At 43.1% G+C, this 24720-nt stretch overlaps 1 protein-coding gene across 3 annotated transcripts in view; it reads left to right on the top strand.

The window, feature by feature from the left end:
• The window catches only part of Nulp1 (Nuclear localized protein 1), a 113454-nt gene that overhangs the window by 53683 nt on the left and 35051 nt on the right, over positions 1–24720 (top strand). For all 3 annotated transcript variants that reach the window (XM_037435582.2, XM_037435580.2, XM_037435581.2), the window contains exons 10-12: positions 6036–6154; positions 16948–17106; positions 21422–21512. In XM_037435582.2, the coding sequence (XP_037291479.1) occupies positions 6036–6154; positions 16948–17106; positions 21422–21512 (369 nt within the window). The remainder of the gene's footprint in view (positions 1–6035; positions 6155–16947; positions 17107–21421; positions 21513–24720) is intronic.

Here is a 24720-nt window from a genome sequence, read left to right as displayed (position 1 = left end):
GAATGCATCCAGTTCCTGCCAGGAATCCTGCTTAACATGCTTATCGTAAATTGTACACTTGCATCTCATTGACGAGGGCTGCTGATACTGGTGAAGTGTGGAAAAAATTGCGGTTCTTTTTCATGGTTTATTTTGAAACGATGACACGAAACAGTTACTTTAGCGGGAAAGCGACAACTCGTTTGGCATGCCCCAATGCCTATGTACATGTAAATGGCATGTTATTGTACATGTCTTCACCGCTTAATAATACACAGAGTTTGCTGCTGCTTCGAGCCAATCATTCTTAGTTGTGTGCAGCACATCGCCTACAGAGCCTATCCCTCCAGTACCGTCATCACCTGTCAATGCCAGAGTTCTTGTGATATCATCTGCACGCATTTGCCGTAAGAGCGTTTACTGCTCCTACTCCATTCCTCACTGAACTGGAACACGTAGCTTTCGGCTTTGAAAGTAGTGTGCCTGCACGAGGTCAAATCTATTACCGGGCACTTTGCTGAAAATGCTTATCATGATAGGGTATTCAGCGATTAAGTCAAATCCCACTAAGGTGTATCGTGTTTGATGCCTGCCACCATCACTCATCTCCCGAGTACAGTGGCAAACAGGGGCCAACCTGCTGAATCTCCTGCCTTTGCTTTTTCTCTCTCTCTGACAAGGCTCGCTGCGGTGGTCTAGTGGCTAAGGTTCTCTGCTGCTGACCCGCAGGTCGCGAGGTCAAATCCCGGCTGCGGTGGCTGCATTTTCGATGGAGGCAAAAATGCTGTAAGCCCGTGTGCTTAGATTTGGGTGCACGTTATAGAACCCCAGGTAGTAAAAATTTCCGGAGCCCTCCACTACGGCATTTCTCATAATCATATATAGTAGACTCGTGATAATTCAACTCTGATAATTCATACTTTCAGCTAATTCAAACAAATTTAATTTTTTGATTGGCCTTCTATTCTTGCAATGTATTCAAACATGTATTCAATGTATTCATTATTGTTAATTCAAACTCCATCATTTGGTTGATTCGTACTTTTTGCAGTTCCATACCAGAAAAAAAAAAAAAAAACCTGCTGCTTTCCCAATACTATTTAAAAGTTAGGGTGCTTATGTAATCCTAACAGTCTAAAAATGAAAAATAAGCAACTCGGGCCTTCAAGAAAAAAGGCTTTGTTAGTAAACAAATGTTTGAGACAAAGCATGTACATCGGCAACCGTGACACTTTTCAACTGGTACAGAGAGCTTTGTGCTGAAGGCACATACCTGTAGTAAAGAAGCATTTGGCAATTCACAATTTATTTAAAAGGTCTGATCAGCAGTAAATGGCCAATAAACTTGTGGACCTTACACCTCTGCTTTCTGTTCATTCTGTGCAGAGGGGTTTAAAAAGACTTTAAAAAAATTTTAATTTGTGGTGTCACCTCACCCAGAATCATTTGAGAATTGATAATTCAAACTTCTTGATAATTCAAACAAAATTCAAAGGTCTCTTTGAGTTTGAATTATTGAGAGTCGACTGTAGTGGTTTCGGGACGTTAAACCTCACATATGAATCAATATTTTTCTCTGATGAATGGAATCTGCAACAGTTGTGAATGGATTGAATCGCAAAATTGCTGTTTCGAGCCTGAGTGGTGATCGACGTGGCTGCACTGGGTGCTTCAATTAGGGCTGTTCGGTACCCGTATGAAAAATTGGTCACCAAAGAGCATCAATGTCTGAAAATTGAGACATTCTCGTACATCGTATAGAGTTTGTGGCAGTTCTGAGAAAGCATCCCTTCAAGCATTTCTGAAAAATCGACACTTGACTGTATTAAAGTGCTGTAGTGTTAGTTCAACCTTATATGCAAGCTATAGCTGCAGGTAAATCGTTTTAGCCTGGAAGAGGCCTCAGAAATGTGTTTGGATAATAGGGAATACCACAGAACATGTGCATACTTTTTTGGAGTTAGTAGCATCGCTGCAAGAAACTCCAAGCATTTCCTAAGAATTAGTCGGCCACTCAAATTCAAGTCCTCATTCCAAGCGCTGAGGTATCCTGAATAAAATGAGAATATCTATTTCTTTGCTGACAGAGATGACTTACAGGATACATGCCTTGTAAGCAGCGTTCATTCTCGAACAACTAATGTTTTCATCCAGAATAAGTGAGGAAGCTTTGTGTTTAGTACTACTGCCTCTACAGCTACTCAGGTTTGTCAGTGGTCATGCAGTGACACAAAAACAGCAACTCTGACGCTAGCACAATGCCCACGCGGATGTAGGAAAAAACGTCCCCAGAATTTACGAACCCGGAAGATACGTACCCTGAATAAACGTCCCAGGGAGAGACTTCCCCTCTGGCATTGCTGTCTAGGAAAAAAAAGTCCCCAGGTGAAAATTAACCGAGCAACGAATCAAGTGCGAACTCGCTCTACAAAAAACTGCAATCTTTATTCGAAACCTCACGAATTTTTGGCCAAAGCATGCTCAAAAACAAATGAAATTTAAACCCAATTTTTTGTCCTGCATACATATAACCGCCCAGGCGCAGCTTTGTGCCTTTCTTGTTCGATTTCATTGTCTCCATTCTCCAAATAAGTACCATTAAGTCAATCACAGGGCATGTATCAAATGAGCTCCCGAAAGCGTACACTTACATTGGGAGTGCTGGTTTGACCAAACTGCTGCCTCCAGCCCCGCCGCGGTGGTCTAGTGGCTAAGGTACTCGGCTGCTGGCCCGCAGGTCGCGGGTTCAAATCCCGGCTGCGGCGGCTGCATTTCCGATGGAGGCGGAAATGTAGGCCCGTGTGCTCAGATTTGAGTGCACGTTCAAGAACCCCAGGTGGTCGAAATTTCCGGAGCCCTCCACTACGGCGTCTCTCATAATCAAATGGTGGTTTTGGGACGTTAAACCCCACGTATCAATCAATCAATCAAACTGCCGCCTCCAAATGAAATGCATGCGCGCTGAACTGCCACCCCCTTTAGGTCTTTCCAAGCACGTGCACAGCTAGATAACACGTATTTAACATGCACATTGTATGTGATATTGCATCTGACATTGCACTTATAAGTTCGGACAGTGGGTATGTTGCTTAGTCAATAATCTTTCAGGAAACTGATATCTTTGCGCACGTCCTTTTTTTTTTTCTTTCTTTGAGAAATAAAGAGCTGTAGACAGAAAGGCGCGACATTCGACGGTGTCTATATGAGGGCATTTTTTCCGGCAACGCAAATGCGGGCATTTTTTTTTTTCAGGGACATTTATTCAGGGTGTGTATCTTCCAAGGACATTTTTTTTCAGGGGACGTTTTTTTTCGAAACCCACGCACATGCAGCACAGAATATAGAGCTGTGGCGGAGACCGTGTTTTTTTTTTTTTTTTTTTTTTTCCTTTTGGCATGTCACAATGTTGTATAGTTAATCCTATCATACCGTTAATGGACTGCAATGCTCTTGTATGTGACTGCTAAGCACAGCAATTATATATAAAGGCATTTCTTATTCCTACATGTAGCAATAAGGACAATAATATAATATGCATTAAACGTGCCCATAACCGTACAGAACGCCAGTCCTATTTATGGAAAGAGGGTGTCTTATAGTGTCTAAATTTAGGAAATTAGCACACTTTTCCTTGAGTATGTATATTTTTGTTATCGTATTTACTTGAACTCAGACCGAACCCGATTCTAAGCCCACCTTCTGAAGTCGGAAGCTCTGGGCAAAAAAACTTACCTCGAATGTAGGCCGAATGAAACAACGAAGACAGCATTTATAAAAAGAAAACATTTATTGAGCACGAAGATGAAACAAAGCAGTTTGTTCATGATGCAAATAACTCAAGAAAGGTACAGCTGCCAGTCCTGTTGTGTGTGTTTTTTTGTCGTCGTTTTTTTTTGCGCTGCTTGTACTTTGATGCCGTACTCATTCTGAGTCGTCGTTGCTGGCTACAAACAGTGCGCAATCCTAGGTGACATCAAGAGCATTGGATAGGCCGCACTTCTTAGAAGAGTGCACAATCAAAATTCCCAGGTTGTTGTCCCAAGTTGCAGCCCCTCCAGCGACACAAATTTTTTTCGTTCACTCCAAAGTGCTGCCCGGCTTGAAAGTTGGACAGCGACTCCGCGGCTAGGACAACTTTCCTTTTATAAGCGGCTCTATGATGACACTGCCTGTTTGGCGCCATTGAGCTACGCCACATGCAGACCACTCGAAGCGCAACTCGAAATGACAAACGGTTAACCTTAACACTCACCACAAAGATCAAAATGGCGGCCTCACGTGTGTACTTAGGCCAGAGTTATTCAATCATATGAGTTGCAAAACTCCCCATAAGCTTTGTGTATCGAAATCTAGACACATCATTGCCCCCCCCCCTTTCCGTAGTGAGCAGATTGTTGCGCCACCTATTGATTATGACACCCACTATTAAACACAATATTTGTGTATTGTGTTGCCACTCTTAGGTGGCACGACAGTCGGCTAACTCCTGAAAAATGGGCCAACAACGTGTCCAGATTTCGGAACGTAGTTTCGCAACTGGTATGATTGAATAACTCTGAACTTAAAGGGGCCTTGAAACACTTTTTCAAGTAACCATAAAATGAATCCACTGGAAGACCTTATTGCCTCACGAAATCAACGCCGCAAAAATAATAAGAATCCATCCAGTGCGAGTAGAGTTACAAAGATTTCTTGCATGCTGCAATTGCATTCTCTCTTCTCTCGTCCAGACGAAAGTGCTGGAAGCTAAGCAGGGAGGGATGGCAGGGGCAAAGAAAAACTAGTGATTTTTTAGCGTATTTCGTGATTTGTTGAGAAAAGAAAAAGCAATTTTTAGCGGACTTTGATTGTGAATTTCGGGCCGCGTGCTGCGCTATAATATTTGGCTCGCGTGTTGACGGGAGCTTCTACTACCGATCGGCAGCGTTTTCTGACCATGCTCAAAAAGTGTTGCAGGCACCTTTCAGCCAGTTGTTGGCTCGGCTACAAACGGCTATAATTTCATCTTCGTGGCGCTAGTTGTGCACCACTTTTCTCAATGAAAAATGGTGCATTTTTTAAAATCCTTGAATTTAGGGTGACACTGAAATTTGATGCAAAGAAATTTGAAAAAAAAACTATCGTCCTAGATTTGAATAATTATGATAAGCCTCAACAAAAAACATCTGTGAAAGAATAACATGAGCCAAGTAGCAGCAACTTGGCCTTTTATTAGTGCGTGTATTCTAAACTCTTAGTAATAATTTTTGGTGTTTTACATCCCAAAAATACAATTATGAGGGACATCATAAGAAATTCCACCACGGCCGGGATTCAATCCTGCAACCTTCAGGTCAGCAGTCTAGCACCATCCTAGATCCTTACTACTATATGTGAAAATATAATACATTATTGTAGTACTGTATATTTTCCTAGCTTAAAAATTGTGTCGTACATTTTTTACTGTTGTGTGTAGAAAAGTAGCGCTGCCTTTGGGTGACATGCTTTAACATGTCCGGTTTTTATAGTGACGGGAATGAGCATTGCCATTATCCATTGAAACAGCGCAGTTAGATGCTTGTTGATACGAATTTATGTTTTTCTTTTACAATAGATAATAATTCCCAAATTAGTGGTTCAAGTAAAGTAATGACGTAGTGCCTAATGCAAGCATCGTGATTTTGGTGCAACATACTACAAAGAATTTAAGTGCGACCTTTTTCTTTTCAAATATTCAATATGTAAATGTTCAGTGTGTATGATATTTCACTGAAATATAACAAAATGATAGTTTTTTGATAAAAGGATTTACAAATATATATAAATTGTTTTCCTATCCTTCTTTAGTGTCTTTTGAACTATATTTTTGGTAGTGCCTTTTTCAGAGAGCAGGCTGCATTTTCATCTCAAATAGCATTGTGTTAAGTGGGAGTGGTGAGAATAATGTCATGGCACAACTGAAGCATTATGTGATTTCTTGTGGCCATATACATGCCAGAGTAAGTCAGTAAGTGAGTGAAAATGGTGAGAAGTTATGGCTTGGTTTAGTTTAGAATATATGTGCAATTTCACTACAGCTGCAAGAATCCCTGATCATGTTCCCTGGTGTACTCAAGCCACTGCTGGACAAGTGTGGTGTGCAGCCAGACAGTGAAGTGGCCAAGCACACATTTTTTTCTGCCACAGCACAGGCACAGTGAGTGCATTATATTCTTTTTTTTAATTCATGTTGGGATTAGCGTAACGATTCTATCTGCATATATAATAATGTAGCTTATGCTTCCATGTCTGTATGATCAGTCTTCTTTGATCCTTGATTAATATTTTGTGGATTGGAACACTTGAGGGATGAAGCAAAAATACACAGACTGCTAGTATATGTGCCGGCACCACCTGATGATGAGATGCACTGGGGTGCAACAACTGCGCCAAAACGCTGAAATTGCACCACGCTGCGCCAAAATGGCCAACCAGCCTCAAAATTTTCGCATTTTCACTAATTTCAGCGAGAAACGGAGGCCATGTTAGTCAACTGCAGTTTCGCTATCAATCAATTGAAACGCGCGGACCCTAATCCGAAATTGGGCACTCGCGAGACGCAATCGACCAAATAAAGTAACAACGCCGTGCGCCCATCGGTGTGCTGACCGCAGCGGATACCTATCTGCAGACTGACGCAATTTCAAGATGAAAATGCGTTACCATAGCCGCCAACACTTCGCGGGAAATATGAAATTCCTAAGCAAACATGGCTCTGGCATGTTAGCAACTCGTGCTGGAAGCGCATGCTGCATTTTCCACGTGTGAACAGTCGACGTGCTGCGAACGCTGGAAACGTTGGTGGCCATAGCAATGGCACATAAAACATTTTTCTGTCAAAGTTGCATTAGATGCATCGTCCCGGTGATAGATATCTAGTGATAGCAATGCGCCTTGCAAGCGAGCCGAGAAGTTGGGCCCTAAACCTAACTCCATTCTGAAAAAAATCACAGCATATCCACGAAATCAATGATGATGAGTGGGGCGAAGCATCCGTCAATCCGTCCGTGCTTCTGTCCGTGCAGTCATACGTGTGTCCGTTTGTGTGTCTACCTGTGTGTGCATTTGTTTGTCCATCCGTGTGTCTGTATGTGCGTCTGTCCGTCCATCTAGTGAACACTTCACATACCACCATCTCGCTTCTTTTTATAATATATTCATCATATACAAGTACTGCCATCCAGTGGACAATCCAAGGACTAAACGAGAGTATGTACCACATTTCTGCTGTTAGCGTTTTGTTAACACTGAGAGCGTGATAACGACGCTATGTTTTTTGTAACATGTGGACATGCAGATATGTGCCTGAGGGCGAGTATGTGCCACTGGTATGTGGGTATGTGCCACAGGTTACACACTACAACAATGGGGGACACACAAGCCACGCCATAAGGAGCTTCACCCTTAACAAAGGGGGAAGGGGTGTAGCGGTGTTTGAAAATTTCATGACCTTACAACAGTACCCTGCGAAAAAGCGTACCATGATTTAGAAAGCGCTGTTAGCACTAGTCACAGGACAGGGTACATTTTCTTCAATTACTCATTCGTGTATATGCCACATGTGAGTACTAGTATGATCATTGACATCTGAAAAAAATACTGGCAGTCATTTGGAACAGTGTAGAACATTATGCCACCCTTCTATGCCAGTTTCTTTTCTTTTTTTTCTCGCCATTCCTACTTTTCAGTTTCATAATACTGTAAAAACCGGAATATAGTCGGCCCCTAAACATTGAATCTCCAAAAAAGAAATTTTTAAGGATCACAGAGTATCGCAGTGCACCGTGATACTCTGTGATCCTTCGTAATTATGCGGCACAACCAGCCTCACTGTGGTAACATTTCTGTTTTATTTTGACACTATTCTTATGTAGTTAAATGCCAGAAGACCACAAAGTGTTTCTATTACTAGTGTATTGTTCCTTCTCTGTCCTTATTGTTACCTTTTTGTTAACTCTTTCGTTACCACGCCTATTCAAATGGATCACTTGTGATTAATGCTTTAGATCGTCAATTTTGTTTCTCGCGCACCCAGAACTTTCTGGTAGTTAGTCCAGCTATTCAGGTTTCAGAATTGCCCCGCCGCAGTGGTTTAGTGGCTAAGGTATTCGGTTGCTGACCCACAGGTCGTGGGATCGAATCCCGACTGCGGCGCCTCCATTTTCGATGTAGATGAAAATGCTGTAGGCCTGTGTGCTCAGATTTGGGTGTACGTTGAAGAACCTCAGGTGGTCAGAATTTTCAGAGCCCTCCACTACGGCATCTCATAATCATATGGTGGGTTTTAGGGCGTTAAAGGCCAACTTCAACGAAATTTTACTTGGACGGAAATGGCCATAAATACGTAGTATATATACGGTAAGTTAGGATAACGATTGTGAAAAATGATTCTGAAAAATCTTGTCGTCGCGTATTTAATTTATAATAAGATCTAGCGGTGTGCCCAGGAAAATTGTACAGAACCGGATGTGACGATTACTACAGAACATCGCTGCGTCGCTCCTTGTGAGCAAAGCAATCCTCCTTGCTGCTGAATCACTCTTTCCTGCGTTGAAACCACTTTCAATGCAGCGCATTTGAAACGCGTCTGTGCATTTGTGCTGCCTTGGCACCACCTAAAGACGGCGCGTTCAAAACTCGTTTGTGTTGCATTGAAGTCGATGGCAGGTCAAGTTCAAGTCGAGCAGCGTTTCTGAATACGAAGGAGACACTGTAAACCCAACAGTGGGGCGCCCGAACCAGCGTTTGATAAAAGACATGTTCACGCAGCTTTCTTAAGTTAACATAGGAAAAAAAAACACGCACAAGGGGGTGCGTCCGCGATGCGCATGCTCGAGGAGCACGGAGCAGACGATTTTTTCGTCCTTCACGTCACTTCCAGTCAGCCGTAATGGCATTGTTTTTTCTAGTTTCACCATTGTTTGCAAGCTTTTTTCTAAGGTAAGCGCTTGTACTTTGAAGGCGACACTTGGAAGGCAGCACTACCGCTAGCTAGACTACCTATATATTCACTTTTTGTGTAATGCCAAATTTCCTTGCTGTTGGCCTTTAAACCCCATATATCAATCAAATTAGCTTTAAAAAATCAATCTGAATTTGTTTTGGCAACGTAGTGAAAAAAATATTTCCAAAGGTCCGCCGCATGTATAAAGTGTGGAGGTGGCCTTCTCATCCAGTTTTCAGCAGCTTTGGTTTCGCTTGCATTGTTATACAGTTAAACCTGGATATAACGAAATTGATATTCCCGGAAAAATTTATTATAAAGAGGATTTCGTTATATGCTGGTTCGGTATGAAAATTTGGAAAATAAACGCACAAATTAAACAAAAGGGGACTGAAGGCAGAGCTAACTCGAAACTCTTATTTTACAGTAAAAACTGTGTTACTATTGCGATAGCAATTATATAAACACCCTCGGGGGGTTTTTGCTGTCGCCGCCATGTTCCGTAACAAGTCCGAATTGATAACGCGCCCCCGCGCATCGTAACTTTCATGAGCGGGTGAAAGCGCGCGAGCGCTGCTGAAGCAGAGATCAAATGAGTCAGCCGGTCCCTATCGACTGGAAAGTGCATATCTCCTGCGTGTAAGAACTGCCGTCGTAAGCTCAAAGAGAAAGTAAACCACCTGTCTTAATGTCTTAAGGGGGCAGACTGCTCTTAGACATTTTTTGTTTATTTCTTCAGTGATCTTGATCAAACTGTACAGAATTATGCAGTTTTTTCTGCTGATTTCAAATTTTTATTTAGCTTTCCTGTAACTCATTTTATTCCTGAGATAACTTAAGTTCATCCCCTATTGTTTAAGGCTGTCATACAAAAAAGTGCTGAACTAAAAGTGATGTTTAAAATATCCCAACATAGACTAATGACTATTGATTGAAAAAATGCAAGAGTTTTTTTTTAATCCTTTCTTAATTTTTTACAGCAAAATGAACTATTCATGTTCAAAAGCAGTTTAAATCGTGTTAAAACTTTTATGAGTAATTAATTAAAAAGGCTTGTTCTCTAAATTCTGCTCCCATACTTGCACCCTACACACATACAGGTTTCCATTGCAAAAAGAATTATTAATGTACCTTCCGTAACTGCAGAGATATTGAGGCCTCAAAATTGAACTGTTGTAAATTTACTTCTTTGAGAAAAATGGAAAAAACTGAAAACACACAGCTTCTTCAAAAACCGACAATCATGATGTGCATGTTTTGCAATCTTCATAAAAGTGCTCATGAATTCGTAGCAGAGCTTCCAACACAGGTGCCGGCAAATTAGAAAAAGGCCTCGAAGTTAGTTCCCCATTTCTTTGGAGATTCTGCATGTAAACAGCACCAAGAATCTGGACAGTTAGAATGACATTACAAAAAAATTACCACTTCCTGGTGTGCGAAAATTTGCAGAGAGATAGCGAAATACTTGCAGATACCAAATATGTCAATGTTAAAAAACAATTTTTTTTGTCACTTTTTGGTCCCAAAGAGCAGTCTGCCCCCTTAAACGAGCATGAAACAACGTAAGGGGGGGGGGGGGGGGGGATCGCTTGAGTAGCAATGATGAACTTGTATTTTAAAGGCGGTCGCGATCGCTGGCGTGCTTGCTATCTCGGCGAGTATCAGTAGTGTGGTTTTAATGCGAAGGGACTGTGTGAAAATAGCGACGTGATCTTTGTGCGCCCCGCAAACGCAATCGCTTCGGTCAAAGTCAAAGGCGCACGATTCTCCCCACCAAAGTATAAGCATGCGCACTCTCCCCCTGCCCGCATTTGTGGAGCGAAATACGCATGGGAAATAAGCGCGTCATGGCGCATCGTGACGAGCTGAGCGCCGAGCGCGGGCGGCCTTTTTTTTTGTTTGTTTCTTGAGTTTTCATATATATAGGTACATATACATATAAGGTGAAGGAAGGCGGCGGCGGCAAAAAAAAAAAAAAAACACAGCCGAGACTGTCCATACACAATAAAAAAAAGCAAAGCTCAATGTCGTCGGGGGGACACACCATGCACGCGCAGTGAAACTATGCACACGTGCACGGCATCGAAAACGAAATGCGGAGACAGAGACAGACACGGATATCGGGGAATACTATTAGGTAAAGCGCCCTTCGTATGCTGCGCGGCCGCACAGATGTGACGTTAACTAAAAACGTGGCACTGCCAATGCGCAAAAGTAGTTTTTTTTATTTTAGGAGAGGGGGAGGGGGGCACACCCACGCATGCGACCGCGCCGGTGAGAATGGAGGCAACACCTGCTCTGTGGGGTACAGGCCCGCTTGCCCGCCTCACACGGACGCGGGCCACATGCCCGCCACCGCCACTTCGCGCTTTGGCGGCGACGGGGCAGCCGCAGAAGATGCATGCTCTTAGAAAAATGCCAAAATGCGGAGCGAAATTCCCAGGTTGTCCGTGGAGAAAATTCGTTATATCAAGGTTGTCTCCCACAGTTACTTTGTTTCATCGAGGTTGCAAATACATGTGCTCCTATGGAGCGACGGCGGGGAATAAAAAACTTCGTTATATCGAGGAATTTGCTATATGGAGGTTCCTTATAAACAAGTTTGACTGTCTCGGGCACAGGGCCGCATTAAGTGTCGCTAGGCGTCAGCGTCTCGTGTGCAAGCGTGTATGGGTACAAACTTGCGTCGCGAGAGATGCACTCCGTCAGAAACTATCATGCAGCTGCATCTAAATTGAATGACGACGACGTCAAAGCTCGAGGATGGCAGCATTTCAGCTTCAAATTTTATGGTGATGATGTTTTGCGTCAGCCTGAAGCATCTGCAGCCATTCATGGGTTTGTTTTCTCTATGGCCTCAAGTTGTCTCCTCCACCGTAAGTGCGTAGCTGCTGACCTTCGTGCACAATCTTATTGCTACTCTGGTTACCTGCAAGGTCCATACGTCGCTGGGGCGCGATGTGCTGGTGCCGGCTGCAGAGCTTCTAAAAACATGAAGGCCACCGGAGCACATCTTGGCCGTGACTATGGAGCAGCACGAAACATTTTAGAACTATGTGCGATGTTGTTGTTTTTTTCATAAATATGATGTGCAAAAATCCAAAGAAATATGCTGGGACACACACATTGGAATGCCAACCTATGGAGGGTGAGGTGGCTCATAGAAAGAGGTGACGCTAGACGAAATAGTGAAGTTCACTGGACATCTGGTTTATTGAGTGGTTATTCACATTAAGGGGGGACGTGGCAAGTAAAACTAATTTTTTTATTAATGTACTGTTTGTGATGAAATTTGGTGTGTGTATGTGGATGATTGTGAGGATTCCAAATATGAAAACCGTTTTCAAATACCTCTTGTACTTTTTGAGTTACAAGCATAATTATACTAATTAATGCTCTTCACACTTAAAGAGATAATTATTGCTAAATGAAATTATTTTTTCATATTATTATGTTCCCAAAGCATCAACTTGTGCAAAGAAGCTATTAGTTGATTTTTCTAGTTCTTGTAACCATAAATAAAATTTCCAAAACATGGATGTTGTTTTGCGCACACATCGCAGTAATTATAAAATGTGTTCTAAAAATTTTAAATGATGAGTAAGAAGAGAGATAAAGCTTTATTGCACTGCTAAAGGCCTCCTGAGCCTAGTGCAAAAAACGGAACGACTCTATCAGTCTTTGTTAAAAAATGACAGATGTTCTAGCGAAGGCACATAGGCGAAAATCAAGAGTTGAGAAAACTGACTTTGAAAGTTCACTCTTGTTTGGAAGTTCACAACATGCCTAAAACACTCAGAATCCTCCTGGGCAGTAATCCTGAGATGCTGTGGCCTTGGCCTCTGTAGAGCGCAACCCAGTTTTGCGCTTCTTTGTCGTGGAACAATGCGCCTTTTGAGCCCTCTTCACCCTTTTGGCATCCTTTTCGGCTGCTCGCCGCAAAGAGCAGTCTCCTGGATTGAAGCCCAGTTGAGCAGTGATCTCTTGCAGCGCACTCTTGCAGCCACCATTGAAACGGCAGACTGCATCTGCAACTGCACTTTCCACACTTCGAAGGGAGGCGAACTGGCTCTTGGACTGGAGTGACCAAATGAGGCTGTTCATACTCTCCACAGCGTTCTGGGTTTTTCCCTGCGCACACCTTTCAAGGAGCTCTTTGTTCGAGAGGCGCTTGTAGATTGGCAGCAGTGCCACTCGCACGTGAGGGGGCAGTTTATGTTTGTGAGGCGGCAGCGGCTCTCCCTTGGCCAATGCCTGATTGTGCGGGCACCAGGAGTCAGTCCCACTTGGGCACAGGTCGTGGTGTGGATCCTGGTCTGTGGATGTTACATGGTAATAAGTGGCCATGATGGCCCTCTCCATGCCAGGAACATCGTTGGGGTGGCTCTTAATGGCCCAGCCATAATAATTCGTCAACTTCTTTATAAGGCCCTGCGTCAGCCGGCCTTTGCCACCCATGCTCAGTCCTCGGCCTTTGGATTTGTGCTCATCAAGAAGGTTGCGCAAGGAAGTGCCCATTCTTTTTTTCACATGGTTCACACACTCCTGTTTCTTAATCAACATGTAGCCATACACCTTGTCTTGCGTGAGGGCAAGGTACGTACGGCTGTCACCGTCGCAGAGCACATTGATGTATCGAAGCTTGTACTTGGTAAACGATCTTTCAAACATGATCCTCGCTGCTTCTACTTCCATTTGGCCTGCATTAGCATCGGTGTTCTTTTGGCACTGTGGCTTGTGTTTCTCAAGCCACTCCTCATAGTTGTCGTCACCAGGCTTGGGGCCAACAGCACAGCCTTGGCAGTAGTTGGACAGGACACAGTGGTCCAAGACCAAGCCTGTGTACAGCTCGATTACACAGCCCACGCCAATATGACTTCTGTGCCCCCTCGTCATCCACGTGCCGTCGTAAATGACGTCAATGTTGCCTGGCACTCCTCCTAGGTCCTTGTAAATGTCATGCACCTTCTGTGCACTTTCTGCTTCAATGCGGGTGGCAGCTGATGTGGTGGCAGGGTGGCTGTACTTCCTTTGCAGTCTCTGGTAGGACTTGTGGTGCAGTGCTCGATGCGAAATGTCCATCGCAGAAAAAATGTCATTTATGGCAGATTGTTTTCTGCCAACTGACTGCACAGCCCTCAAAGCACGCACGTTTACCTCAAAGGGGTTCGTTTTTTGTTGCCCGGAGCACCTCGGGGACGACCACGCACTGTTCACTATGCCACAATTGTCACAAAAAAGTTCCATCCTCGCCGCGAGTCCAAGGCAGTGCGTAGTCTCGAGGCGTATCGACCCTTCGTCGCACTTGTTGCACTTTACTGACGAAAGCAGACCGTTCAGCATCTTCTTATTTACAATGAAGAATGTGGAGTCCTTACCGCCGTCATTTTCGTCGCAGCCTTCGTTCAGAAGCTCGAGCTTCCGCTTTGAAGCGGACTTCGATGCTACGGCATCCAAAACATCCCGCCTTGTCTGCGCCCGCTGCGCGATTTCTTCACTGCTCGGAATCTGGGCCGAAACTCGCGATAGAATGTTCGACGCGCGCACGCCCGGAGTTGCAACGGCTGCCGACGCGGTGCCACCGCAATCGGGTTCGCGAGAGCGTCCATCACGGTCGACGGCATCCGGCGGTCTGACATACGACGATGTGGCACATTCCACACTCTCGGCCTCACAACAATCAGCGAAGGGTCTGAGTAGAGGCTCCGTGACGCTTGAAGAGCATGCTCCGTTCGGAACTGCGACTGGGACGGCAGCCGCAGTCGTCTGCCCTTTGTTCCAAGCTTTCCGACGCTTGCCGTACTTGTGGACGCTCCGGAACTTTTTTTGCGACAACATAGCACCGCAGTATGAGCAAGCACTCAGAAGAGACCACTGATGTAAACAAAGCTTGGTAAAAAAAGCACGCGAACTATCACAAAAACAGCCAACTGGCAAAAAACGAAGCGCACGCCAGATGATTCTCGACTCGGCGGCCGCAGATGCGCTCGCGCTTCCAAGGTTGCCAAGGTGCGCGGCGCAGCTTTGACCAGTAAGAGGTCGCGCCTGCTACCACGTGACCCGCGCAGCCAATTGCCGTTCTTCGTTTTCGTTTTTTTACTTGCTCCTCGCGCTTTTATTTTCACTCGGCGAAATACGAGACCGCGACCATCGGGAAGCCGGCTTTCTCCTCTTTCCAAAGCTACCAAAATGGCGGCCCACGGTCAACAACTTGGCGCGTTTGTGCGGCGTGAACAACACCGTTTCAGGGGCTTTTTTTTCGCACTTTTCGGCGACTAGCCTCGGCAAAAACACTATTTGCGGGATTTGTAGCGCACGTTTCGCTGTAATATTTTAGAACAAGGAAGTTGAAGGTCTGAAGATTACGAAAAAAAATAAATCAGAAAATCGCATATTTTGACCAAAATCGGCACTTTACTTGCCGCGCCCCCCCTTAAGGGCATCCAGCTGTATTGGAACGTCTGCAGTTCTTTATCACAAATGAACAAAAATTTACTGGGAAAAATGTACGAGTTCACTTGTGTCTCACGAAAAACCAAGCAATGCTTCACCGCATGGCATGCACATTGAAGCAGCACCTCGGTTCCAATTTTCTTTGTCTATGTGAATAGAAAAATTTTTTACATTTGTTATTTTTTATATATACTGTTTCTGGGTAATTTATCTTCAAAATATATGTTCTGAATTGTCTTTCTTTTGGATATTTTTGCATACAAAATTTTTTTATTGTACTGTTTACCAGCTGGTAACCAAAAATTACATGCTTTTCACACTATTATTTATTTCAGAATATCTTTGTTGCTCTACAACATATATTTTTGGAAAGAGCATTGCATTGTGCAATATTTGGTATACTGCAATACGGGCTGGAGTACTTTTCAAACTGGCAAAAACTAATCTTCATGAGGCATATGAAAGATAACCATTTTAGTGGGGCAATGAAAGAGTTAAGTACTGTCGTTTTCCTTTCGTTATGCAGCACCAACTGGCCCAATGTTGTTCACTGCTCTAGTGGAAAAAAGACTTTGATAAATGATTTAGAACGCTTACATATGTGGTCTTTTAAACATACTAGTTCCGATTTATTTTTTTTTCTAATTGTGAGTGAGCGCGTGAACGACAAGGTACGTTCACACTGTTTCTGCTTCCATCGCGCAATGGCATCAGAGTTTCAAGTTGTGGTGTGCTCTGTTGACTCGATAGACTATTGGCTTGATGGCCTTCGAAATATCCCATGTCGCAGCTCATGTTTGACCATTGAATCAACAGAATATCGGTTGGAAGGCCTTCTAAACGCCCGTGTGACATGGGTATAAAAAAGGAGCCGTGTAACTTATGAATATCACATTGTTCTGTTTTTATTTTGCTTCGTCTAGTGGGTATAGTGGTAATGGCAGCATCCATGTGTTGTTTGGTTTTTTACCCCATGGATGTCTATGTCATTTGTAACAGCGGACCTCACTGTGATTCTATGTCAAATACTTACAAGGTGTGTCTCCAGTAGGAACTGCATGCTCTTATCAGCAGGACGTCGTGTCGCATGCCCTGTCTTGACAGGGATCAGCAGATGGCTCGTACCATTGTATGGGCTGTGCTCTCACTACTAATTTTTCATTGAAGTGACAGTCAGCACGAAGGTCACATCAATCACTGCAGTGGCTCTGTTTTCTTGTGCCAGTAAATTGCTAAGTCATGCTCGGTCATATGTTAAAGAAGCTTGCTGCTAGCTTTATTTCATATAACATTCTTATTGCGGTCGTCATTGCTTTGTGCTTTGGCAAAACCGTGATTTTTTTTCACAAGTGAAGACAGCCTTTGCTAAATCAACCAACACACAATAATTATTAATATAAGCTACACCTGCTATGTTTTTTTTTAAATGTGAAGCATTAAGACTCTTCAGGTGCTTTGTAACTTGAATTCAAATCTGGATTGTTACATACAGACTTCTTCAGCTGTACAAGATGTGATTCTCTTACGTGCCTGATAACGGCAAATAAATGCAGACAACCTGCTGCCCTCAACCAGCTGCAGTCTCTCTTCGTTGGCCGTAACTATGTTCTCTGGAAAGAACCAGAGGTGCTGGCCTGGCTGGAACGAAATGTCCGTGCTGTTCTGAAGCGTGTGGATCAAGGGGACCCCTTGGTGGCTTCTTCAGCAGAGAAGTCTGGCAATTTTTCATAGACTTTGCTTTGAATGTTTTTTATTATTTTTTAATGATGTTAATGTGCACATGTATAGCTGTAACCTGTACGCAAGCTACACTTCACATTCAAATGTAGACGCACTCGGGGCTACAACCTTGCTTATTGTGACGTGCAGCCTGGCCTTATCATTGGGCAAGCAATTTGCTGCTCCAATGCTTGATTAAACCTCTACTAGCACTGGCAATAAGTTAATTTAAATGTGTTTGCTGGTCAGGATAGCAGGCATCCATTCAAATTTTGTGCTTTTGTAAAATAGGTTCATGCTGTTTTCTGTTGACTATATTGATTAGCTCCTTAACCTCCTCACTATCAGCATCCACGTATGTGGACACTGCTTCTCAAGCTAATCACACAACAAAAAACTTCCCAGCGTCATGGAAAAGAAGCACGTACTGCTGGGCGGGTCGGTAATTCCTCTTAACTCAGTTGCACGAAAAATTTAAGTACAAAAGCAAGACACCTGCACACAGCACAACTACACTCAAATCTCGTTATAATGTAATGGGATATAATGAAATAATGGATGTAACGAAGTAAATGAAATTCCCCTTGAAAGCCCTATTGAGAACCATGCATTTTAAGCCTCGTTGTGACGTAGTAAAATTGACCGGTAAATGGGTATAACGAACTAAATTAGTCTATCAAATAGTCTATAAAAAAATGACCATTTAAGTATACCATTTTCTGCGGAGTTTGACGCTTGTTCGGCGAAGCTCTTTCAAAACTCCCACGCCGACCTCACAGCCACATCACGCGCGGCCAAGAAAGCCGTCCTCACACAGCCAGCCACGGAGGAAGGATTCAGGAAGCGCTCAGCGGGTCACATGACCGAGAAGCGGCGCAGCGGTGCAAAACGATTTCCCTCTAAAGACGACGGCAAAGACTGCGTCTCCGCTGCTACCCCCTGCACCGAGAAAGGAGGACGCTCCACGACAGCTTTCTTTCTTTTTCCTTTCTCTCCACGCGCGGCCTTGAAAGGAGAAGGGTCTCTATGTGCGGAGACGGAAAAGGGAGAAGCGTGGCAAGGCGCGTCGCAGACTGGCATTTGAGAGAGAGCAAACAATCTGCCACGGTCTTTTCTTTCTTTTTCTTCTTTTCCTTCTTCGCACGCAGCGTTAAGAGGTGCCCCCGCGAGATTGGGCATTGTGCTGAGAGCATTTTCGGAACGCGGTATGTTCGAATTAACCGTCGCAAGTGCTTGCGCGTTCGAATTACAGGGCATTTTCGCCCATTGTAATACACATAGCTTTGACGGGACCTCAGCGTGAGTTCGAATTAATAGAAAGTTCGAATTAAGTGTGTTCGAATTAATGAGATTCGGCTGTGCTTATTTTCTGTCGCACGAGTAGTCGCGTAGCGGTACATCGGGCCGCGAGGCGGTTTCCTTCTTTGCATGCTTATATGTATGTATGCCCATCTGAGCATACATTGCCACAAACTGTTATAATCTATATAACGAAATAATTGTGGCTCCCCTTCAACTTCGTTATAACGAGGTTTGAGTGTAACAACTGTTGTTAGTTGCGCTGTGTCCAGGTGTCTTCCTTCTGTGCTTCAATTTTTCACGCAACTCAGTTAAGATGTCATGGAAAGCTCGTGCCGTCTTTTCCTAGAGTGTCCTTACTCGTACTCCAAGCTTGAGTAGAAAATGTCCACATTAGCGACTGGTGTACAAACAAAATAGAAAGATGGTAGGCAGATCATGCAGTGTGCAGCCGCATAGGTCTAACTGCTTAACGTTTTAGAATTAATATTTTATGGCATACAAAGTAGTGTCAACAAAAGTTATGCCATTTATTTCGGGCAATCATTTCAAAAATATTCGACCCCTGAAAGTCCGAATTTGCACTTATTGGCTGTGTTTTTGCAATTTTTTTCCGCCTCTTTCGGAAGGCCGGGAAATAAGATTTTGTAAGCTGCATTTATTTTTTATGTCTAAATCTTTGTTTAGTAGCAAAGAGGTTAAAGGGCACATACGATATTTTTGTGAGTAATGATAAAATAGCCTTACTATTAGTGTATGACACTTCACAAACCACATGCTGCAAAAATTTTTAGGATCTGCCGATTACAAGCGGAGTTACAGGGATTTGTCACATGCTTCAAGGGTTTTCTCTCTTCTTTAGCTCTGGTGAGGGCTCTAAAAGCTAGACGAGTAGGGCCATGACTCGGGGGCAAGAAGAAGCGTCTCTTTGTCGGGGCGCGTCATGACCTTGAGCATTTTCTTGCCTTTCTTTTTATTCAATCGCACGGCTGCTTTCAGTGATCGTAAGCGTGAACACGTGGCGGCAGCCCCGGTGACTGCAGCCCGCAATGTTCAAATCAGCCAATGATCGGGGGCTTGCTAAATGAGACTGTAATCTGGGTACATGGCATAATTTGTGGACAGTAGTGGAAGCGATCTCTAGCTGACTGAGAATTCATTGTAAGTTCCAGGCCATGTGCTGTGCTCCAGTATTTAGCTCACGTGTTCTCTGGAGGTTTGACTACCGATCGGAAGCCTTTTCTGACCATGCTCAAAAAGTGTGGCAGGGCCTTTTTAAGGGCTGATGGTAAAGTAGCTTCTCATCACAATGAGTATCCTGAAGTGTTCCTGATGAATTAACTCATCGTGAACTTTCTGCAAGTTTCCCCTGGAAAGTTTGCTTGAAAGCGTCTTTGTAAAGCTGTGTATGTTGAATTTTCTTGCTTGGTGGCAAAAAACAGCTAATGTGAAGTTTCATTTGTAAACAGTGGTTGGTTTTAAAATAACATCATCACATGGTGTACGCACGTTAGTGAGGTGCACTCTGCAAGTTTTTTTTTTTTATTTGCCAGTGACAATGATTTTGGCAATAATGAATGGTTGCTAACTATGAAAACGAGGAATGCTTTCACTTTGAATTATCAAGCTGTAACAGCTCAGACTCGGAGCCAGAAGGCATGGCTAGCACCTGTAAGTAGGTTCACCTTCAGAAAAAAGTCTGCCTCGGGCATCTCTTCAATTTCTACACACTTTCTGAAATATATTCTGCCAACTGCTGCCAAAGAAAGCTAAACAAGGCACTGTGTTGTGTCCTGCAGAAAAGTGGACTCTGAAAATTAAAAAGATGCTGTGGGAAGATACTAGGTACTAGTGCTGAAAGCGTGTATGGTGCCATATGTGCCCTTTGAATGGTACCACATTTCGAGCTCCAGCCGTAAACACCAGTAGGCATTGGTGGCGGTCATCTCTTCTAGAAACAAATTAAACTAAATAAGCAGGTCTAAAAGAAATTCTACACTGTTTCTTGTTTCCAGGGTGCAGTAGAATCTTTCAGAAGGAATGTTGCTGGCCCGGTGTTGTGTGTTTAAAAGGGTGACAGGGACATGAGAGACAGGCATGTGAGGCTGGGTGCACTCCCAGTAGGAAATATAAAGCTGGCTCTACTCTGAGAACATACAGTGCAACATGCATGCTACTCTTATAAGTCTAGCTCACATTGTTTTTTATTTTACTTTTCTGGCTTTTAAGGAATTTTTTATCCTTCCCATGTGGATGCCCAAGAGTCAAATTTATTCGTTATAACCCATAATGGAGGATGAGAATATTATAGTGAAAAGGTTTATTATGCTACTCCCATTGATGTAGCTCGCATTGCTCTTTTTTTTTTTAACTTTCTTGGCATTTAAGCATTTTCTATCCTTCCCATGCAGACACCCAGGAGTGAAATTTAGTTGTTATAACCTATAATGGAGCATGGAGCATAGTGAGAGGTTTATTATAATTTAAAAGACATATCCAGCTCGCTCTCTCATAATTTAGCAGCTGCTAATTGTTATTTAGATATAATTACTGAAATGGGTATTGCTATGGTGACTCTCACTATGCTCACTTATCACTTTCCTTGTGAGCTCTGTGGTCGTTAACACTGCAGTTGATGAAGTGGGAAAAGTTGATGTTATAGCTGGAAATTCACACTTGGGTGAGCTATATGTACTATGTCAAGTGCTTTAAAGCCTTTTGCGGTGTGACAGGTTTTAGTTGGGAGATCTTCCCTGCAAAATTCAACCAAATGCTTGAAAGTTGGGAAACTTGCTGGATTTGCTAAATGCTACTTAGGTACTTTGGCGCATATATGTGTATTCCCTTATTGCATTTAGTAATGCCAGATATTTCCAGTTAGATCAATTCATGTCCAATTGCAAGTGCAGGGAATATTTATGATGCTAGCATGGTTTTTTGTTAACACTAGCCTATCATTGAGCTGACATAGTAAGAGTATAAACCAAAATCTGGTGTCGTGTTTTTCAGGCGAGCGAAACGCTACCAGGGTGCACCTCGCAACCTTTCCCGTCATATAATTCTTTCCAACATCCAAGAAGCCAGTGTAACGCTACCCCAGGTAGGAGTTGGTGTATTAATGTATTATTTGCTCATTCAATTCTTGCTTGAGTATGTTTAGTGGCGTTGCGTGGACCAGCTATATCAGGTTCACTTCACTGTAGTCTTCTTGCTCTACATGTGATAGTAGAGCCTTTGTGAAATCTAGTATAGTGTAAAAAGTGGTTCATACTTTCTGTTACGATGTTTTCTGTTCATTGTGCTTCATGATAGGTAGCAGAGAGAAAACAAGGTTTTAAAGTACAAGATGCTCGATAATACTTGATTTCAAGACTAAGGGTAACACAACACAGCTACACAACACAGCTCCTGTGTTGTGTTACCTATCTTCGTATGTGTGCTGTTTAATACTTGATTGTCGCGTAAAATACATATAGTAAAATGGCGATAAGGAGAAGGCGCTGAAATGTTGGACTACTGACTGTTTGATTACATTCTTAGAAATTCTAAGAAAAAAAAGACATCTTCTATATAGGATGAGTGCCTTTTGGGCGTGTTGGTAAAGGTTCATGATGAAACAAGCGCAAAAATACACTCAGGACACAGAGAAGCGCTTACTAGCAACTGAAAATTTTATTTCGAAGCGAACACTAATAAATACATCACACGCATGTACGTCATTCCCGCCTTCCCCTGTCATCATCAACAACGTGATATAACAAAATATGCATGCACCCACAACCGGAAACAAACACCTGTCAAAAACTAAGAAAAGAAAACGTAAAAAAAAACAAAAAATAAAAACCAAAGAAACAAAAAAAAACGTAACACAGAGAAAAACACTGGGTTATGTGACGTCCAAAAAAGCAAATTCCGCATCTGTTAGTAGAACTGACGCTTGGCTGACGCAACTGTCCCCTCCTTTTCTTATTCTATACGCTTCCATTATTTCTCTCGTCCTCCGCTTGTTGTGCCTGTCATTTATTCGTGTGTCGGAAAATTTCGGTTGGCAGGTGCACTCCTTGCAGTGCATTGCTAAGTGTGAGTAAGGGGCCCCCTTTAGTGAACTCTCATGTTCATGAAGGCGCACATTTATGCACCAACCCGTCTGACCAACATATTCCTTTCCACATGTGAAAGGAGTTCCATATAATACATCTTTTTTGCACTCAACGTACCTCCTGCCATGCTTTATGCTACATCTGTTCGATTCTCCAGTTCATTTTTTGTTGACTAGCCTTTCTACTGCTGGACAAATCTTTGATACTAATTTGTTTTCAGCTGAAAAAACAACCCGCACGCCATACCTTAATGCAACTTTTTTCAACCTATGTGAAATATTGTGCAGATACGGGATGACGACTGTCCGCTCTCTTTCACCCTCAACTTGTCTCCTCTCTTCGCTTGTGCCAATTATTGCATTTTTTACTTCCCGACGATTCTTCTCACATGCCAAAAGGATACATTCATCCTGGTAACCAGCTCCCTTCAAGCGCTTGATTTGCGCGGAAACACTCTCATTCATTGAGTGTACGCACGATTTCATGAGGGCAGCTTTGATTCAAGAAGTTGCAGTCCCATTCTTTACTATGTTCGAATGTGCGGAATGATAGCTCAGCAATGGTGTTTCCGATCTAGGGTGATACATCCAACACGTGTGAAAAGGGGACAAATTAATTTTTAGGTCCAGAAACTGAATGCGTCGTTCCTTTGGCACCTCAAAGGTAAACTGTAAACCACACCCGTTTTTCCTAAAAGCTTTTAAAACAGTCACTAACGTGCTCATACCTGGATCGTTTTTTACCAAAACAAGGTAGTCATCTACAAATCTGAACCGCTTCAGATCCATACCATCTAGCTCCTTACTGCTGTGTCAAGTTTGCTCAAAAAAAACATTGCATAAGATTGGGGCGACACTAGACCCAATGCAAATCCCATCCTTCTGGACGTACAATTCTTTATTCCACCCCACTAGCGTGGAACTCAGATACATGGCCAAAATCTCCATAAAACCTTCTACAGACACACCACAGGCGTTACAAAAAGCCACTTCATCATTTTTTTCGTGATGCACTTTTGTATGCTTGTGTTTTTGTGTGTTCTCCTTGTGAAAAAGGCTTGTTGCTGGAAGGGTTCTTTTTGGTAAAAACACACAAGGAGAACCTTCTGTTCCGAACCATTGTCTCAGAAAGGGGTACCTGGCTACGTCTCATGTCCGAATTTTTGCAAAAACATTTGAAAACGCTCCAGTTTTGTGACCCGTTTTTGGTTTCCAACTCCATGGAAGTAGTGGACTACTTAAAGGGAGATGATGTAAGGGTCTCTGATGCCTTCAGTATTGATGTCGTCGATCTGTATTATTCCATTCCGCATGGTCAGTTACTACAAAGCGTACAAGAGTGCATCATGGAAAAAAATGAACTGGCTTTTTGTAACGCCTGTGGTGTATCTGTAGATAGTTTTATGGATATTTTGGCCATGTATCTGAGTCCCACGCTAGTGGGGTGGAATGAAGCATTGTACGTCCAGAAGGATGGGATTTGCATTGGGTCTAGTGTAGTCCCGATCTTATGCAATGTTTTTTTGAGCAAACTTGACACAGCAGTAGGTAAGGAGGTAGATGGTATGGATCTGAAGCTGCTCAGATTTGTAGATGACTACCTTGTTTTGGTAAAAAACGATCCGGGTATGAGTACGCTAGTGACAGTTTTAAAAGCTTTTAGGAAAAACGGGTGTGGTTTACAGTTTACCTTTGAGGTGCCAAAGGAACGACGCATTCAGTTTCTGAACCTAAAAATTAATTTGTCTCCTTTTCACACGTGTTGGATGTATCACCCTAGATCGGAAAAACCATTGCTAAGCTATCATTCGGCACATTCGAAGATAGTAAAGAATGGGATTGCAACTTCTTGCATCAAAACTGCCCTCATGAAATCGTGCGTACACTCAATGAATGAGAGCGTTTCCACGCAGATCAAGCGCTTGAGGGGAGCTGGTTACCAGGATGAATGTATCCTTGTGGCATGTGAGAAGAATCGTCGGGAAGTAAAAAATGCAATCATTGGCACAAGCGAAGAGGAGACAAGTTGGGAGTGAAAGAGAGCGGACAGTGGTCATCCCGTATCTGCACAATATTTCACATAGGTTGAAAAAAGTTGCATTAAGGTATGGCGTGCGGGTTGTTGTTTTTTCAGCTGAAAACAAATTATCAAAGATTTGTCCAGCAGTAGAAAGGCTAGTCAATAAGAAAGGAACTGGAGAATCGAACA

This window comes from Rhipicephalus microplus, chromosome X (genome assembly GCF_043290135.1).
Source record: "Rhipicephalus microplus isolate Deutch F79 chromosome X, USDA_Rmic, whole genome shotgun sequence".
NCBI classification, from domain to species: domain Eukaryota; kingdom Metazoa; phylum Arthropoda; class Arachnida; order Ixodida; family Ixodidae; genus Rhipicephalus; species Rhipicephalus microplus.
Note: the sequence above shows the minus strand (reverse complement) of the source record. Positions and strands in the feature narration are given on the sequence as shown.